Genomic DNA, 19,137 nt, shown 5'->3' on the forward strand with positions numbered 1-19,137 from the left:
CCACCGTGACCAGCGCTCCCAGAACGGACCCATCGTGACCAGCGCTCCCAGAACGGAGCCACCGTGACCAGCGCTCCCAGAACGGAGCCACCGTGACCAGCGCTCCCAGAACGGACCCATCGTGACCAGCGCTCCCAGAACGGAGCCATCGTGACCAGCGCTCCCAGAACGGACCCATCGTGACCAGCGCTCCCAGAACGGACCCATCGTGACCAGTGCTCCCAGAACGGAGCCACCGTGACCAGCACTCCCAGAACGGAGCCACCGTGACCAGCACTCCCAGAACGGACCCATCGTGACCAGCGCTCCCAGAACGGACCCATCGTGACCAGCGCTCCCAGAACGGACCCATCATGACCAGTGCTCCCAGAACGGAGCCACCGTGACCAGTGCTCCCAGAACGGAGCCACCGTGACCAGCGCTGCCAGAACGGAGACACCGTGACCAGCGCTCCCAGAACGGACCCATCGTGACCAGCGCTCCCAGAACGGAGCCATCGTGACCAGCGCTCCCAGAACGGAGACATCGTGACCAGCGCTCCCAGAACGGACCCATCGTGACCAGCGTTCCCAGAACGGACCCATCGTGACCAGCGCTCCCAGAACGGACCCATCGTGACCAGCGCTCCCAGAACGGACCCATCGTGACCAGCGCTGCCAGAACGGAGCCACCGTGACCAGCGCTCCCAGAACGGACCCATCGTGACCAGCGCTCCCAGAACGGAGCCACCGTGACCAGCGCTCCCAGAACAGACCCATCGTGACCAGCGCTCCCAGAACGGACCCATTGTGACCAGCGCTCCCAGAATGGACCCATCGTGACCAGCGCTCCCAGAACGGACCCATCGTGACCAGCGCTCCCAGAACGGACCCATCGTGACCAGCGCTGCCAGAACGGAGCCACCGTGACCAGCGCTCCCAGAACGGACCCATCGTGACCAGCGCTCCCAGAACGGAGCCACCGTGACCAGCGCTGCCAGAACGGACCCATCGTGACCAGTGCTCCCAGAACGGACCCATCGTGACCAGCGCTCCCAGAACGGACCCATCGTGACCAGTGCTCCCAGAACGGAGCCACCGTGACCAGCGCTCCCAGAACGGAGCCACCGTGACCAGCGCTGCCAGAACGGAGCCACCGTGACCAGCGCTCCCAGAACGGAGACACCGTGACCAGCGCTCCCAGAACGGACCCATCGTGACCAGCGCTGCCAGAACGGACCCATCGTGACCAGCGCTCCCAGAACGGACCCATCGTGACCAGCGCTCCCAGAACGGACCCATCGTGACCAGCGCTGCCAGAACGGAGCCACCGTGACCAGCGCTCCCAGAACGGACCCATCGTGACCAGCGCTGCCAGAACGGACCCATCGTGACCAGCGCTCCCAGAACGGACCCATCGTGACCAGCGCTGCCAGAACGGACCCATCGTGACCAGCGCTCCCAGAACGGACCCATCGTGACCAGCGCTCCCAGAACGGACCCATCGTGACCAGCGCTGCCAGAACGGAGCCACCGTGACCAGCGCTCCCAGAACGGACCCATCGTGACCAGCGCTGCCAGAACGGACCCATCGTGACCAGCGCTGCCAGAACGGACCCATCGTGACCAGTGCAGGTGTTACGTCCATCAGCTTCGTGGGTCTCCAGACAGCTTGCGGATGGAGGGATGCTTTCCTGCAGTCATTTCAGGATGAGGTGGAGGCAGCACTGCACATCCTTTAGTGAGTTCAAGTCTGAGGTGACAGGAGCATCCTTGACTCCATCTCTTCCCTTTCTGTTGCCGCGCTATTGGCTTAGCATGGGCTGAGGAGAGGCGCTGGATGTGAATGTGCCGAAGGGAGGGAGTCACGTGGTGTTGCTCAAGGTGGGAGAAGCCATGACCTGTGTACCTTTTTTTTTGTTGTTTAATTTTTTAATTTTTTATTAACACCTCTTTCCATGATTATAAAAAAATACCCCATGGTAATTCCCTCACTCCCCCCTCCTGACACTTTCCCCTTTGAAATTCCATTCTCCATCATATTACCTTCCCATCACAATCATTGTACTTACATATATACAATATCAATCTACTAAGTACCCTCCTCCCTTCCTTTCTCTTCCCTTTATGTCTCCTTTTTAAGTTACTGGCCTCTGCTACTAAGTATTTTCCTTCTCACGCAGAAGCCCAGTCATCTGTAGCTAGGATCTACATATGAGAGAGAACATGTGGCACTTGGCTTTCTGGGCCTGGGTTACCTCACTTAGTATAATCCTTTCCAGGTTCATCCATTTTTCTGCAAATTTCATAACTTCATTTTTCCTTACCGCTGAGTAGAACTCCATTGTATAAATGTGCCACATCTTCATTATCCACTCATCAGTTGAGGGACATCTAGGCTGGTTCCATTTCCCAGCTGTTATAAATTGAGCAGCAATAAACATAGTTGAGCACGTACTTCTAAGGAAATGAGATGAGTCCTTAGGATATATGCCTAGGAGTGCTATAGCTGGGTCATATGGTAGATCAATCTTTAGCTGTTTTAGGAACCTCCACACTGATTTCCACAAAGGCTGGACCAGATTGCATTCCCACCAGCAGTGTAGAAGGATTCCTCTTTTTCCACATCCCCGCCAACATTTATGATCATTTGTTTTCATGATGGTGGCCAATCTGACAGGAGTGAGATGGAATCTCAATGTAGTTTTTAATCTGCATTTCCCTGATGACTAGTGACGTAGAACATCTTTTTAGAAGCCATGACCTGTGCACCTTTTTTTTTTTTTAAGTCAAGGGAGTAGGAAATCTGTTGTTCTGGCAAATTTCCAAAACCTGCCTTTAAAAACTGCCAGTTTCCCTTTATAAGTGAAACTGAGCCTGGAGCATGCTATAAGGTGAGAGTGTGCCATGAGGACTTCGTGTTCAGAGGCCTGGCCCATCCCCCAAGAGTGTTCCAGGCCACTCTCCACAGGGGCAAGGTGTCCCTGGTTTCATTGGCTTGTTTTTGTCTCTGTGTCCTGATTACTGGAAATTGAGTTCACACGGGCAGCTCTTCAGGCGTACAGCACTGTACACAAAGGATCCCATAATAATGCCTCCCCAAGCTTCATTTTGTCACAGACACTTAAAACTGTATAACAGAGTTACCTGTGTTCATAGATGTAATTCATTAACGGCCATACCATCCTGAATGCCCAGATCTAATCTGGGTTTTTTTTTTTTGGTTTTTTTTTTGTTGTTGTTCATTTATTTATTTATTTATTTGAGAGTGACAGAGACAGGAAGAGGCAGAGAGAGAGAGAGAATGGGCGCGCCAGGGCTTCCAGCCACTGCACACGAACTCCAGATGCATGCACACCCTTGTACATCTGGCTAACGTGGGTCCTGGGGAATCGAGCCTCAAACTGGGATCCTTAACCTCTACAGGGTAGCGCTTAACCGCTAAGCCATCTCTCCAGCCCTCATCTGATTTTTATGAACTAATAATTGTGTGTGTGTGTGTGTGTGTGTAGCTGGTGATTTTGCAGATGTCTGTAATTGCTGTACTTGGGAGGAGAGGCTGAAGCAGGAGGAACTCCAGTTTTAAGGTAAAGCCATCTGGGTTATATAGGGAGAATCCTGTCTCAAAAATAAACTAATTAGGGTCAGGTGTGGTGGCACACACCTTTAATCCCAGCACTTGGGAGGCAGTGGTAGGAGGACTGCCATGAGTTCAAGGCTACCTTGAGCACATAGTGAATTCCAGGTCAGCCTGAGCTAGAGTGAGACCCCTACCTCAAAAAACCAAAAATGAAATAAAATAATTAATTTAAAATATGTGAATAAGTGTGCTGCATGTCTTTGCTCTGCTAGCATGTGCTTTATGTTACCTTTTCCTGACTCATCAGTGTCATTTTTATGATTTTTTTTTTTCTTGATTCTGGTTTGGTTCTGACAGTCCCATTCGCTTCTGAATTGGTGGTGCTCTGTGGCTCCCAGTTACACCTACGGCTCTTTCCCTTTCTTGTCTTCACACTTTCCAGCCATGCACTGACTTCACCTGTGCTTCCGGCCCATGGGCCGTTGGACCTGGTCCTGGTGCTTAGATCCACTGCGGGCTGCCTGAGTCCTCCCCACTGTGCTGTCCTTTACTCCCAACTGGCAATTTACTTCTGGGTCACTTCTTCACCCCCAAATGACAGCACCCACAAAATTGCCCAGAGGAAATCCAGATCCCCATTCTTGACTGTTAACAGGTTTCATCAGTCCCTAAATATTGCCTGTCCCCCATCTTCACAGGCACGACAGTTGGGGACACCTCCTCACCCCGAGATGGCCATACCAGCATCCCTCTTCTCCCCTGACTTCTGCCTGCATCTGAGCCACATACTAGGGATGAAATGTCCCTTCGGCTCCTTGGTGGTGTCCCCTGTGGTCATCTGCCCAGAGACCTTGCTGCTGCCGCAGTCCTCAGCTTTTGTTGAAGGTCATTTTCTCCTCTGCTGCAGCATGTACAGAAATGCGTAGTTTTTCCACCATATCACCAGATCCCGGCCTCATCCTCTTCCTGACCTAGCAGCACTTGGCACAGCTGACAGGAAACACTGTTGTGTGGCCCTGAGACACCTGACCGCTCACTGGTCTCCCCACCCCTCCTCTGGCGGGTCTCGGATCTCAGTGTCCAGTGGCTTTGTACTCACATCTTCCTGAAGGCCCTCAGCTCTCTCATCTACATTCTAATAGCAAGCCTAAATCTGTTTAACGTTTTTTTTTTTATGAAACTAGTTAGCAACTTAGTTTTTAAAATGAAACATTCAAGTGTGACTTAATCCAAAGGCACATTAACTTGATACATTGGGGAACGGAAAATATTACAAGTCCTTATTTTCCGTATCTAATCCATGTTTCTATAGGGGTATAACATTTCGTATGTGCAGTAAGAACACTGTAATTCATGACAAATCTAAACCGAGGTATTTTGGGTGGCAGGAAGGCGCGGGCAGGGCAAAGTGTGCCTGCTCAGTGTTCAGGACCAAGGCTGCCATGACCTGCACGGTCGTCCAGCGCCCCTGGGTGAGCACTGCCAGAAACACCTTGAACTCAGTAAGCATTTGGTGCTGAATTACTTTTCGGGCATTGAGCATTCAGAAACCTTTTATGACAGCCAAGTTTTCGGAGACCCCGACATTCTATATACTAGTCTAGAGCGGCGCAATGCACAGTTGAAGAAGGTGGGCTTGAGCGCCTCAAGTGTATTTCTGCCTGGGGCCTTTATTCTAACTTTGGCTTTTGGTTGTTGCCAAGGTTTAAACCCAAATTTGCTTCCTGTCAGAGAAGTATCCTCAGCCATTTGGTCTAAAGTCAAGTCACTTTTTCACTCCCACTAGTCACTCTCTGATGTTGTCTGTTTTCTTCATAGCATCTATTGCAGAATGAAATCAGTGTTTGTAAAAATGGTAATTCTGAAAGAGTAGAGAACTGATCCTTAGGACTTGTGCCATGTAAGGTGTAGCAGATGTGTACTAAGTATTTGTTGAATAAAATCTCATCGTACTGTTTCTACCATATAATGGGCCCCTGCTTATTCTCTTTTTTTCATTTTGTATAAAATTATTTGAGAGGGAGAAGCAGATAGGATGGGTGTGCCAGGGCCTGTAGCCATTGCAAACAAACTCCAGACACGTGTCATCTTGCGCATTTGGCTTACGTGGGTACTGGGAAATTGAACCTGGGTCCTTTAGCTTTACGGCAAGCACCTTAACCTCTAAGCCATTTCTCCAGCCCCCTTGCTTATTCTTTAACATACTGGTTGTTTCAGTCAAGTTCGCATTGCTGGTAGAAATCACCCAACTAAGAGCACCTTGTGGGAAAAAGAGGTTTATTTTGGCTTACAGGCTCAAGGGCACACTCCACGATGGCAGGGAAAACAATGACCTGAGCCAAGTGTGGACATCACTCCCTGGCCCACATAAGGTGGACAATAGCAACAGGAGAGTGTGCCAAACACTGGCAAGGGGAAACTGGCTATAACCCATAAGCTCACCCCCAACAATACACTGCCTCCAGGAGGAGTTAATTCGCAAATCTCCATTAGCTGGGAACCTAGCATTCAGAGCACCTAAGTTTATGGGGAACACCTGAATCAAACCACCACATTCCAACTCTGGCCCCTATAAACTGACATCCATACATGCTGTAAAATACAATGCATTCAGTCCAACTTTAAAAGTCCCCATAGTTTTTATCAATCCCAATGATGTTCATACCTCTCCATAGTCCAATATCCTTTTTTAAAATTTTTTCATTTTTATTTATTTATTTGAGAAAGAGAGAAAGAGGCAGATAGAGAAAGAATGGGTGTGCCAGGGCCTCCAGCCTCTGCAAACAAACTCCAGACGCGTGCGCCCCCTTGTGCATCTGGCTAACATGGGTCCTAGGGAATCGAGCCTCGAACCGGGGTCCTCAGGCTTCACAGGCAAGCGCTTAACTACTAAGCCATCTGTTCAGCCCAGTCCAAGATCTTTTAACTGAGCCATAATACCAAAAATTCCCCCCCCCCCAAAAACCCATAAAGGCACAAAATAAACATTCACGCTGCAAAACATGGCATCAGGCATAGCAAAGAAATATTCAAACAATACAAGATTTAAAACAGGGCAAATACCAAACTCTGTTGCTCCAAGTCCAATAGCCAGTAACAAGTCTCTAACTCTGATAATCCTAACCATCAACAAGTCTGGCATTCCAATTCCACCCTTCCAGCTAGGCTACTCACAGTCCTGGAAAACTTCATCATGGCAGCTCTCCTTAGCAGCCATCTCATGATCCCGGCATCTCCACTGGGTCTCCATTGCAAACCGCAGTTCATCCTCATGGCCCCATGGGGTCTCCATGTAGGCATCCAGCAAACTTACTTCACACTGCCCATGGCCATTTCCAAAACACAAGACCATGTTGCAAACTCAATGACCCTCTCTTTCCTGCATTTCTTATACTCCACAATACCAGGTCGGGTGGCAATTTGTTAATCCAGGGGGGAATAAAGCAGACTTTGAAGAACAGGACACTCCTTGAGCAATTAGGCCCCTTGAGTCTACATTCTTCCTGTTGTCCTAGCGCAGGTCAGCTAGCCCTGTCTCAAAGGTTGTAATCTCTCAATTGCAGCTGAATGGGCACTAGTTCACCCAAAGAAGTTTTTTTCTATGTCATATCCCTCTGCTCACACCAGTCCATTTCTATGCAAAGCAACCCTGCACAACTTCTCAGGACACTGCAAGCTTCTCACACAAACTGCTAACCCAGTCCAAGCAAAGCTCTTTCTTACTCTCATAAGTCAAACTTCACAGTCCATAGTTCTTACTGCATTCAGGTCTTTTAACTTTGACCAGAATAGTCCATCAAGCTGTACTTACAACACTGCTAGGTATCTCTTAGGTCAAGGTTTCAAATCCACATTCCTCTTGAAAATAATCTCCAAAAGGCCAAAGCCACACAGTCAGATGTCTAACAGCAATCCCACTCCTCAGTACCACTTTACTATTGTAGTCTGGTTGGCATTGCTGGTAGAAATCACCCAACTAAGAGCAGCTTGTGGGAAAAAGAGGTTTATTTTGGCTTATAGGCTCAAGGGGAAGCTCCATGATGGCAGGGGAAAATGATGGCATGAGCAGAAGGTAGACATCACCCCCTGGCCAACATAAGGTGGACAATAGCAACAGGAGAGTGTGCCAAATACTGGCAAGGGGAAACTGGCTATAACACCCATAAGCCCGCCCCCAACAATACACTGCCTCCAAAAGGCTTTAATTTCCAATTGCCATCAGCTGGGGAACCTAACGTTCAGAGCACCTAAGTTTATGGGGGACACCTGAATCAAACCTCCACACTGGTTCTCCACTAGAAATAAAACTGCCCCTGGCTCCAGCAGGCATCTGTGTAATAGAGGCCAGAGATGCTGTCACATGTCTTACAGGCACACAAAGGATTGACCCAGAATGTCAGTGAGATGCCAGCTGTGGCCCTCACCTTCTGACCCAGGCTGGAAGGACTTACTGTATTTTGCCCTGGGCCTGGCTTACCACACTGAGCACTTTCTCTTTCCTGATCCTCTGTTCCCTGTTGCTCATTCTTTTCTTGGTCCCAGAAAGTTAGGCAATTTCTTTTTTTTTTTTTTTTGCATGTGTGGTGTGGTGTTGGGGATGGGACAGTGCACATCACTGAACTGAACACATGGGCTCACTGACAGGCACGCTGAGGGAGGACAGAGGAGAGTGTCCAGTGTCCTTTCTCACTATCCTGCAGATATTTCCTCTGGACCAAATCTCTGTGAACACAGTTGTTGGTTTCTTTTCTCCATGCACTCCAGTGAATCTGCAGTCTGTGTTCCACTGAGCTGGGACTACAGATGTCTGTGGTCCCACCTGGCTGTTTACATGGGTCCTGGGCATCACTTCAGGAGGCCTTGGGCCTTTGTGCTCATGCCAAGTGCTCTTACCTGCTGAGTCCTGGCCCTATCCCTGATGTTTAACCTTTATGACATGGACTTAATCTGTTTGAGCAGTTTAGGTCTATAAAATGAACTTTTTAGTCTCTACCTCAAGAAAATAAATCAATAGCTACTGTGTACATGTACATATTCTTCATGTCGCTTGGTGGAGTAGGGGACAACTTTATTGTTTTAAGGGCATCTAATGATTGAACCACAGAGAACAAATAGGATGAACTAATAAAACAGTGTGTGTCTTGGACTCTATGGCCATAGAACTGAACCTCAATTTTCATATACTATTTCTTTTCTTTTCTTTTCTTTTTTGTTAATTTGTGGAGAAAGAAAAAAATGGGCATGCCAAGGCCTTTTGATACTGCAAAATGCTAGATGTATGTGCCACTGTGTGTATCTGTCTTCATGTGGACACTGGGAAATTGAACCTTGGGCCAGAAGGTTTTGCCAGCAAGTGCCATTAACCACTGAGCCACCCCCCAGCCTGAGACCTCATCTTTTACGTAGGACTTAGGGTGTTTACATGCACGGTCATGAGTTCTGTTTTTCATGTTTGTGCCAGATTAAAACTTTCCCTTCTTAGTGATTGATATGAGTTGCACTTTTACATTGAGACAAAAATTATGCATATGAGTATAAAACTGTGACCTGGATAATCTTAGAAGCGCTGGCTAATTTGTTTTGCAGTATTTAACCCCACAACCAGGAAGTCGTTCCAGGTATTTTTCATGCTGTACCTTTTCTCTGCCCAGAAGACTCGCTTCAAGGTGCCCCTCTGACAGAAAATACTTCCAAGTCACCAGCATTTGCAAAGACTTTTCTCTGAGCAACACAGTTACAGCCCCCTATTTTTTTAAGCTACAGTTTTCATTGTATGGTTTTCAAATCACAAAGAAAGCTTTTAAAATAACTTTACATAATGCTCTCCTTGCCTTGGGTGATGTTATACCCTCTTTCAGATCAACTTAGGATATTAACACTGCTTCTGTGACATCATTTAAGTCAAGGCTTTCCTATTGCTGATTATTTTCAGCATTTCTAAACAAACAATTTAAAGAATTAAAATGTTCTCTTTGCCACTGAATATTTGTTTTGCTGTTTCTAGCACTGTAGATTTTGTTGTTGCATGCTTTAATTTGGTAAAGGCTTGAGAATTCCTTAGCTGTGAAAAATAGTTCACCCTTCTTTCTCATGCACAGCTTTACTTGAAATCTCTCCATTAGTCTTCCAAAGGAACCCCTAAGGCACATCCTGCGCCCACGTTATTCATCTCTGGTGTGAGGAGGCTCTCCAGGTCAGTTTTTACCATCCCATGGTCTCTCCCCAATTAGTCTAGTTCACGTCTGCAGTGAGTAACTCACCATCGTCTGCCATGAGCACTTACCGAATCCCTAGTCATATGCCCAGCTCTGCTCTAGAGGAGAGAGATGCTGATAAGTAAGGGTGCTTTTTTTTTTAATTTTTTTTAAATTATTTATTTGAGAGCGACAGACACAGAGAGAAAGACAGATAGAGGGAGAGAGAGAGAATGGGCGCGCCAGGGCTTCCAGCCTCTGCAAACGAACTCCAGACACGTGCGCCCCCTTGTGCATCTGGCTAACGTGGGACCTGGGGAACTGAGCCTTGAACCGGGGTCCTTAGGCTTCACAGGCAAGCGCTTAACCGCTAAGCCATCTCTCCAGCCCGTAAGGGTGCTTTTTGTCATTATTTTACATTGAATTGTAACAAGTTCTATAATGGAGAGAGGTACTAAGTGCAGTGGCACCACAGAATTTTAAAATGTAGTTCTATTTGGAGGGTTGGCAAAGATTTGCAAAAGGATGGCATTTTGTCGTCAGACTGGCTAGAAAGAGGAAGGGAAGGGAAGGGAGCTAGATGTGAGGGTGCAGTGGGGGTCCTAGGAAGATGGGGTAGCCCTCGGGTCCTGAGACGTGCCGGGCGTCTTGAGTCCGCTGTCATCTCTTGAGTGGAAGGTGAGGTACACACCTGCCATCAGCTGTAATATTATATTGCACTCTGAGTAGATAATTCGAGTTAGGTTTTCAATTTGAAGGAATAATGAGCCACCTAAGATAGAAATCCATTAGGGAGCTGTCTGGCTATATTTGGCTTTCCATGTCTTTGAGTAGACCTACATCTGCTCCTGAGGTCAGGTTCATCTTGTCTCCCTTCATGCCTCCCTTCTTACCTTGAGCCTTACTGTAATCTTAAAAGCTGCGTTGTTTGGGGTTATTTTTATTTTGGAGAGTTATTTTTCCCCCTCAAAATTGATTTCCTTGTGGCAAAGGGAAAAGATTGAAGAGGCAGCTATCATAGAGATTGTATTTCTGAAGAGGTTCAAACTCTAGAAAGAAAATTACTATAGATAGAAGCCATCCAGCTAAGAGTCTTTGTCCTTGAATTTCATACTCAAGAACACTTATCCTGGAAAATGACTGGTCAGAATCATTTAGGAAGAAGGTGGGAACAGTCTCCAGGTTACCACATTTCAAGTGAAGACTGGGATAAAAGAAATGATAGCTATCAAAGAGCACCTCTAAAATGTTGGCCACTGTCCGATAAAAGTGGCCATTTTTAAAATTCCAGTTTTTAATTTGACAGATTGCTACCATAAATCCGACTGCCAACATAGAAAAGATTGTATAGCTGATGCTTTTAGACTTGAGTGTCGCAGAGTTCATGTCTGTCCCATGCAAACAGAACATCTGGTCCTACTAGCTTGGAAAACGTGTTAACACCGCCAGCCAGGCAACAACGAAGTAGGGTTTCAAAGGCGCTCGGCCTGCCACACTTTGCCAGCCCTCCTCATGCCTTTCCTTCTTTGTTCCTCTTTCCCAAGTGAATTCAGTGACAGGGAGAGTAGTTCATCAAGCCTGACTATGGATTCTTCGTTTAGTCAGGACTTGTGCCGGCCTGCAGCACGAAGGTCGAAACAGACCCCGAAGGAGGGAGTGGGGATGAACCTGAGACAAGAACACAAGGAATGGAGCCAAGACAAGCTCTGATCAAGGCTCAGCTTTATTCAGGCAGACACAAGCTTATATACGGAAGATAGAACTCAGGTGCCTGTGCCTTATGTTAAATAATGCCTGGCGTCATCTCACCTGGGATGCCTGCTCACCTAGGCCTTTGTGTTCAGAGATTAAAGACCACCTGCAGCTCCCAACAGGACTCAGTATCCTAACAGTGAAATGGGGCTGATTATGAAAGGGCTACCCAGAGGCCGGTGCTGGAGAGCACATTGCTACTTAGCAAGAGGAAAGGTTTGAGCAATCTTTACATGGTCAGAATTGATCATGGGAGAGAAAGTGCCATTAAATTTATTGGAGCATTTGTAGCTTATCAAATGTAAAGTTTGCATCTCTTCAAACATTTGAAATTGGTCTGCAAGACTACCAGAAATGCAGGGGAAGTATGGTATGCCTAATGCCAGGCTGTATTTCACTGCTTCAGTCAGTAATGTGCTTTATGCATGGGTTAAAATTTGCTATTTTCATTACATTTCAAAGATATCTTAATTTTAGTAGAGGGCTGTATGGTTTGCCTTTCCACTTGGTTGGGTTGTTTTTTTGTTCAGGTTTTGTTATTTGTCACAGGCTCTAAGGCAGATAAAAGAAGGGACACGCAGGTGTGGAGTTTTTATCAGTAGCCATGGAGTGCCTCTTCCTTCCCTGCCAGTGCGCGCTGACTTCCCCGGGTGTGGGTCATGGCCAGAAGCATACAGGCCGCAACATCTTACCTAAACCGAAGGCCTGAAGCTGTATAACGTCTCTCCACCATGCCCATGCCCGGTTGAAGGTGCCACAGCCCTTCGGCAGGCAGATCTCTGGCCCCTTGGCTGCCGCGCAGGCCTGAGCTGGCGTTCGGATTCGGAGGCCATCTCGTTGGCACGTGCACTGGACGCGGGGCGTTGGGGGATCTGGGTGGGCCTGGCGCACGTGCGCACTATGCAAGAAGGCTTTCTGCAGGAGCGCCTGGCGGAAGTCTGCGCGCGGCGCCTGGAGGCGGGGCGCGGGTCTGCGCGGACGTTGCCGCGCCGCTCAACTGCCGCCCACCCTTGGCTGCGGTCGTAGTGGCCATGAGCTGGGCAGCGGGCGTCCTGCGGGCCCGGGGCCCGGGCCTGGCCCGGTGGCCCCTCGCCCCCGCCGCCACCATGGCCACGGTGAGGGACCAGCTCGTCCGCCACATCGCGGCCGAGGAGCCGAGATGCCACAACAAGGTGTCCATCGTGGGGTGCGGGTCGGTGGGCATGGCCTGCGCCCTCGGCGTGCTGACGAAGGGCCTGGCCGACGAGCTGGCGCTCGTGGACATGGACGGGGACAAGCTGCAGGGCGAGCTGATGGATCTGCAGCACGGCAGCGCCTTCATCAGAATGCCCCACGTCGTCTGCAGCACCGACTACAAGGTCACCGCACACTCCAAAATCGTGGTCATCACGGCCGGCGCGCGCCAGGAGAAGGGCGAGTCGCGCCTGAACCTCGTCCAGCGGAACGTGACCATCTTTAAGCTGGTCATCGCCAGCATCCTCAAGCACAGCCCTCGCTGCAAGCTGATCGTGGTCTCCAACCCCGTGGACATCCTGACCTACGTGGCCTGGAAGCTGAGCGCCTTCCCGAGGAACCGCGTCATCGGCAGCGGCTGCAACCTGGACACGGCGCGCTTCCGCTTCCTGATGGGCCAGAGGCTGGGCATCCACGCGGACAGCTGCCACGGCTGGGTGCTGGGGGAGCACGGGGACTCGAGTGTCCCCGTGTGGAGCGGGGTGAACGTCGCCGGGGTGCCCCTGAAAGAGCTGAACTCGGCCCTAGGGACGAGCCACGACCCCGAGCGCTGGGGAGACGTCCACAAGGACGTGGTGGCCAGCGCCTACCAGATCATTAAGATGAAAGGCTACACTTCTTGGGCCATTGGCCTGTCTGTAGTTGATTTAATAGAAACCATTTTGAAGAATCTCAGGAGAACGCATCCAGTTTCCACCATAATTAAGGGTCTCTATGGAGTAAACGAAGAAGTCTTCCTCAGTCTTCCTTGTGTCCTGGGAGAAAATGGTATAACAGACATTATAATGATAAAGCTGACACCGGAAGAGGAGGCCCAGATGAGGAAGAGCGCAGAAACGCTTTGGGAAATTCAGAAGGAGCTCAAGCTTTAAAGTTGTCAGAAGCCGTCCTGGCGTTCCTACACCCCACACAGATGTGCACTGTGTATTCCAGTGTTGGATACACTCGAATTTTTTAAAGTTGGAGGAGAAACTCCCCCCTCTCCTGGTTTAGGTCCCCAGTTGTGTTATTTTTGCATCCAGATGCCAGATATTTCTTTTTACAATTCCTTTGTGATAACATTAAAGAAGCTATTTTTGGTGGGTTTGATTTCCTTTTTTAGAAAGCTCATTATTTTTGTTTAAAAAACATTCTTTGGTGTTTCTTTTTTTTTCTGGTGGGTTTGGTTTTTTGTAAGGCAGGGTCTCACTTTAGCCCAGGCTGACCTCATACAGCCACCTCCTAGCTCAGCCTCCTGAGCGCCGGCCTTAGAGGCCTGTGACGCCATGCAGGTGCCCTCCCCTCCCAGGCCTCCCCTCTGTGTTTCTTGATATACTAGCTTTGCCTTAAATTGTTGTTTGTTATGTACAAGAAATTCTGATTCTCTTCATTAACACATGAATATATGCTAATTTGTTCTGGTTGGCATATGCCTGTATTCACTTACATGCCATTTTTAAAAGTTGTCAGTTCTGAAGTTTAAAAATAAAAGTGTGTATAAACAAGGGTGTGTGTGGTGTGTAATTGGTCCATCTTGAGATTGCCTTCATCCCCTGGGACAAGCTCAGCTGGTCATGAAACGGGAAGTGCAGCTGCATGAAGAGAGAGAAGAAAGGACGGCTGAGGAGAAGGAAAGCGGGAAAATGAAGGGAGGGAGAGAAAAGAGAAAGGGAAGGCAGTGGGGGAGGAGTAAGAGAGAGGAGAGAAAATGAGAATCTGTCCCTCCTCTCTGTGAAGTGGGATCATTAGGTCAACATGGTAATAGTGGCCAGATCATAGAATAAGGCTCGATAGCCAAAGATGACACAGTTCTGATTGTGATTTGTATCCTCAGGAAAAATACAGGTGTGATCTGGCTGAGGGGTTCAACCTGTACTGCTCTATGCTGCTGAGATAATACCTTCATGGCAAGAACATAAACATAGAGAAGAATGCATAAGGGAGGGGGGATGGCTCAGTGGATAAAGTGGTTGCCCTGAAACCCTGAGTACCCGAGTCTGAATCCCCAGATCTCCCCCCGCCACCCAATATAAAAGCTGGAGGACAGGAGACTTTCCCAGAAAGTCACAGAGTAGTGACCAGTAAAACACCCTGCCTCAAAACGAAGTAGAAGGCGAAGACTGACCCAAAAGTTGTCCTCTGACCTCCACAGGCTTGCTTGCACTCAGACACAAAAACACAAATATTTTCATAGATTATACTCGTTTATCCCCTCGCCTCTGCTCCTGTTTCCCTGGGGGATCTCCTCAGTGAGATTATTGGTATTCTGTGTGAGGGAAGGAGGGGACCATGCTTCAGGGTATTTCTACCCACTATGGCTCTTACAGTTTTTCTACCCCCTCTTTTGCAGTGCTCCCTGAGCCAAGGTAGGTCTGTTAGCAATCTTAGTGTTGAGTTCTCTATAACCTCTGGTTATCTGCTGTGGTGGGTTTTGATGATGTCTGTCACCATCGCCCTGGGGCTGGTTGTCAGGCTAGCAGTGAGAGCAGTATTTCTGTCACCACTTCCTCTGCAATTCTCCTGGGCCCTGGCAGATATGACAGAGGTAGTATGTCTTGAATTAGGCAGCCATCTTTTTTTGCCATGTTGGTATGGTGGTTTGAATCAGATATTCCCCATAAGCTCATGTGATCTCAGTTTTGTCTGCCACCTGTAAAAATATTCTTCAAGAGTGAGAGCAGCTTGGATTAAAGGGGATATGCATAGTTATTTGAGAGGCTTTTCTGTGTGTGCGCGCCCACTCTTCTTACCAGAGAACAGTGACAGCTTCTCTCTGGAATCTATGAGTTTCCTGTCCGTGGGATTCTGACTTGTTTCCCAGTACCAGATATGAGTTCTCTTCCACTGAGTAGGTCTTATGTCCAATTGGAGAACAGTTGGTTATCTACAAAAGTTGTGTGCCACTATTGTTCAAGTGTGTACTTCATTTTATTTTAATTTATTTATTAGAGGAAGAGGAAGGGAGAGAGAGAGAATGGGCACCCCGGGGCTTCTAGCCACTGCAAGGGAACTCCAGACACATGTGCTACTTTGTGCATCTGGTTTACGTGGGTGCTGATGAATCGAACCTAGGTCTTTTGGCTTTGCAGGGAAATGTCTTAACTGCTAAGCCATCTCTCCAGCCCCAAGTATGTGCTTCTTGACTGGCTAGTTGATGTCATAGTCTGCAGAGTCCCCTGCTTATTCATGCTGTTGGTGAGTGACTTTTGTCCCCCAACACCTCCCATAGCTCTTTCCAGCACTATGAAGGTAAGCCTGGAGGGAACTGATATCTCTGTGACTGTAGCCTGTGTAGCACTGTATATTTTTTTAAAGGATGGATTGGGGCTGGAGAGATTGCTTAGTGGTTAAGGTGCTTGCCTGTGAAGCCTAAGGACCCAGGTTGGATTCCATAGCACCTAGATAAGCCAGTTGCACAAGATGGTGCAAGTCTCTGGAGTTTATTTGCAGTGGCTAGAGATCCTGGCATTCATTCTCTCTCTCTCTCTCTCTCTCTCTCTCTCTCTCTTTTTCTCTTTTTATCTCTCTCTTTCTCTCTCATAAATAACAAAGTATAAAAATTTGGAAAGGGGACTGGAGAGATGGCTTAGCAGTTAAGCACTTGCCTGTGAAGCCTAAGGACCCCAGTTCGAGGCTCGGTTCCCCAGAACCCACGTTAGCCAGATGCACAAGGGGGCGCATGCATCTGGAGTTTGTTTGCAGTGGCTGGAGGTTCTGGCACGCCCATTCTCTCTCTCTCTCTCTCTCTCTCTCTCTCTCTCTCTCTCTCTCTCTCTCTGCCTCTTTCTCTCTATCACTCTCAAATAAAAAATAAGCAAAAAAATTTAGAAAGGATGGATTGGAGTGTGCAGCTAGGTCTATCTAATGTGAAGACTATTCTCTCTTACAAGTCAGTGTCCCCCACCGCTCAGGTTACCCCTTAGTGGGATCAGTTGCCCCAGATGAACTGAGACACAGTGAACCGTGCAGTGTGGTCTCTCAGTCTCCCTGATTCTTGGGCTGTACACCTTTGAAGAAGCTTTTGCATGTGCTTGTCCATATGATCTGGCACTGAAGAACATTCCAGTATATCTGCCATTTATGGATTTGTTCTTAATTTAACTACAGGATTTCTTTCTACTCTCTATCTCTAGAATTCTAACTTTTAAAGACCTAGGCAGAATCTTATGTTTAAATAAGATCTCATCTTCCATTGTATCTTTCTGTACAAAAGCCTTCCTACCTTCCATTCTTCTGAGAGGGAATACAGATCCTGGGGGATTGTTGATTTGAGATATACTGCCTTCCAGGCTGTGAGTGACATTGTCTGGATTCATACTCAGAAGAAAAAGAGGAATACTCCTTGGTCTGTGAAGGTGCTAGAATGCAGACCTCAGTTCCCACTGGTCTTCCTGCTGCTCTGCGTCCCTGAGCAATGACATACATGTTTTCCACTCAGCTCAGGGGCTGCCTTGCATAGATAGCTGCAGCCATTTCTCTCTTCCTTTGAATTCTAATTTTATTTTTTTCCCCCTTCTTCTAGATGAAAGAATTCCGAAATAAAATGCAATCGCTATTCCCAACGATTCCCAAGAACTCTGAACCAGCTGTAGGGTGGGAGGAAGTGCTGAAATCCAAATGAGACAAGCCTGGGTGAATCCCGATACCACTGCTGTAGGAAGGCGGCCTTGGAGACACCACTGCTGAAACAGGAAAGGACTGGGGATGCCTCGTGCCTGGATGTGTGCACGCAGGTGGTGAACTCATGGCCCCTCGGCAACCATCTTTGCGTGTCTGTGTCTATGGGGGGGAAGGAATGTTTTCCCAAAGTTAAGACTATTTAAAAATAATTACTCAGAGGCGTCCCAGAGGAAATACTTCTGTTTATAACAATAAACCCGTTTTCACACTTGAAAAAAAAAAGTTGATCATAAGAGTATAAAAAAAAATCTTTACAAGCAGATACATAGCGGAAGTTGAACCTCGATATATCTAATTAAATGAGTTTTAAGAACCTTTCTTGTCAGCATGTGACTGAGCATTTGAAAGACATGATCCTACTGGCCTGTCTCCAAAGTGGCAGATTGATAGGCCAATCCAGTACAGGAAATAGGCGTGGCTTGTTGTCCTGAGCAGTTCTGATTTGAAGCTAGTATACATAGATGTATCACTTAAGTGTGTGATTATTGCAGTTCCATTCCTGTTGCTGGGACAAACTACCTGACTAGAAGTTAGCTCGTGGGAGGAAAGGGTTTGTTCTGGCTTCCAGTCTCAAAGGAAGCTTCATGATGGCAGGTGAAAGCGTGGCATGGGCAGAGGATGGAGGTCACCTCTGCCACAGCAGGTGGAAAACAGCAACAGGAGAGCGAGCTGAACTTTGACAAGGGGGAGCTGCCTGAAACACCCCTGAGCCCGCCCCCAACAACACACCTCCAGCAAGGCTCCTCCTCCCAAAGTGCCATCAGCTGGGAACGCGCTTTCAGAGCACACGAGCTTGGGGGGAGGGGGGAAGCGTCTGCTTCAAACCTCCGCACTGACAGCCTTTCATGTATTCTGATACACAGGACAAAAAGCCAGTAACATTGTGACAAGTTGGAAGGTACAGTCATGTGGAGAGATAATTATATCATGACTATAAAATGTCCTTTTTTGGAAAATTGCTTCTGGATCCCTGAACACTGACTAGTTTTGTCTCAGTTGTCAAAGTAAAAATAGTGTACTGTGGAGTCAGGCATGGTGGTGCACACCTTTAATCCCAGCACTTGGGAGGCCGAGAGGTAGGTGGATCACCATGAGTTCAAGTCCACCCTGAGACTACATAGTGAATTCCAGGTCAGCTTGGGCTAGAATGAGACCCTACCTCAAAAAATCAAAGAAAAAAAAAAATATTGTATTGTTGCCTATCTTAAACATTTTTAACCAGAAAGTCACGTGAGTACTGGGTCTCACTGGTAAGTATTTGGTACCACTCCAGCCACTGCCATCAAACTCCAGATGTGTGCGCCACCTTGTGAGTATGTGTGGCCTTGCTCTCTTGTATCACCTTGTGCATCTGGCTTATGTGGGACCTGGAGAGTCCCACATGGATCCTTAGGCTTCACAGGCAAGCACTTTAACTGCTAAGCCATCTCTCCAGTCCCCCACCACTCCTTCTTAATGAAGCTAGCTCACTGTCAGTGTGTGGGCATGTGCTGCTCATGTACCTCGGGGCACATTTGGGGGTCAGAGGATAACCTGGGGATTGGTCCTTCTCCTTCCACACATGGCCTCTCTTGTCTACCACTGGGAAGGGCTGACTAGCTAGCCCATGAGCTTCAGGCCTCTTCTGACTGTCTCCCACTGCCATAAGCACACTGTGGTTATAGACACGTGTGCTACTGCACATCCAGGTTGACACGGGTTCTGGAGATTTGAACTCCAGTCAGCAGGCTTGCAGAGCAAG

At 48.1% G+C, this 19,137-nt stretch overlaps 2 protein-coding genes across 3 annotated transcripts in view; both read left to right on the forward strand.

The window, feature by feature from the left end:
- Tmem242 (transmembrane protein 242) overlaps positions 1–17,709 on the forward strand; it is a 30,664-nt gene extending 12,955 nt beyond the window's left edge. The window contains exon 4 of one of the 2 annotated variants that reach the window (XM_045159842.1): positions 4,257–5,483. In XM_045159842.1, coding sequence (XP_045015777.1) covers positions 4,257–4,484 — 228 coding nt within the window. In that variant the 3' untranslated portion in view covers positions 4,485–5,483. Of the gene's footprint in view, positions 1–4,256; positions 5,484–17,238 lie in introns of those variants that run through there. The other variant, XM_004651110.2, reaches the window with a different exon arrangement.
- On the forward strand, positions 12,599–13,609 carry LOC101598334 (L-lactate dehydrogenase A-like 6B). The gene has a single exon (XM_004651109.2). It carries the CDS (start codon positions 12,611–12,613, stop codon positions 13,607–13,609), a length of 999 nt encoding a protein of 332 aa, XP_004651166.1. The 5' UTR covers positions 12,599–12,610.
- Positions 17,710–19,137: the final 1,428 nt, after the last annotated feature.

Source organism: Jaculus jaculus, chromosome 9 (assembly GCF_020740685.1).
Source record: "Jaculus jaculus isolate mJacJac1 chromosome 9, mJacJac1.mat.Y.cur, whole genome shotgun sequence".
Classification (NCBI taxonomy): domain Eukaryota; kingdom Metazoa; phylum Chordata; class Mammalia; order Rodentia; family Dipodidae; genus Jaculus; species Jaculus jaculus.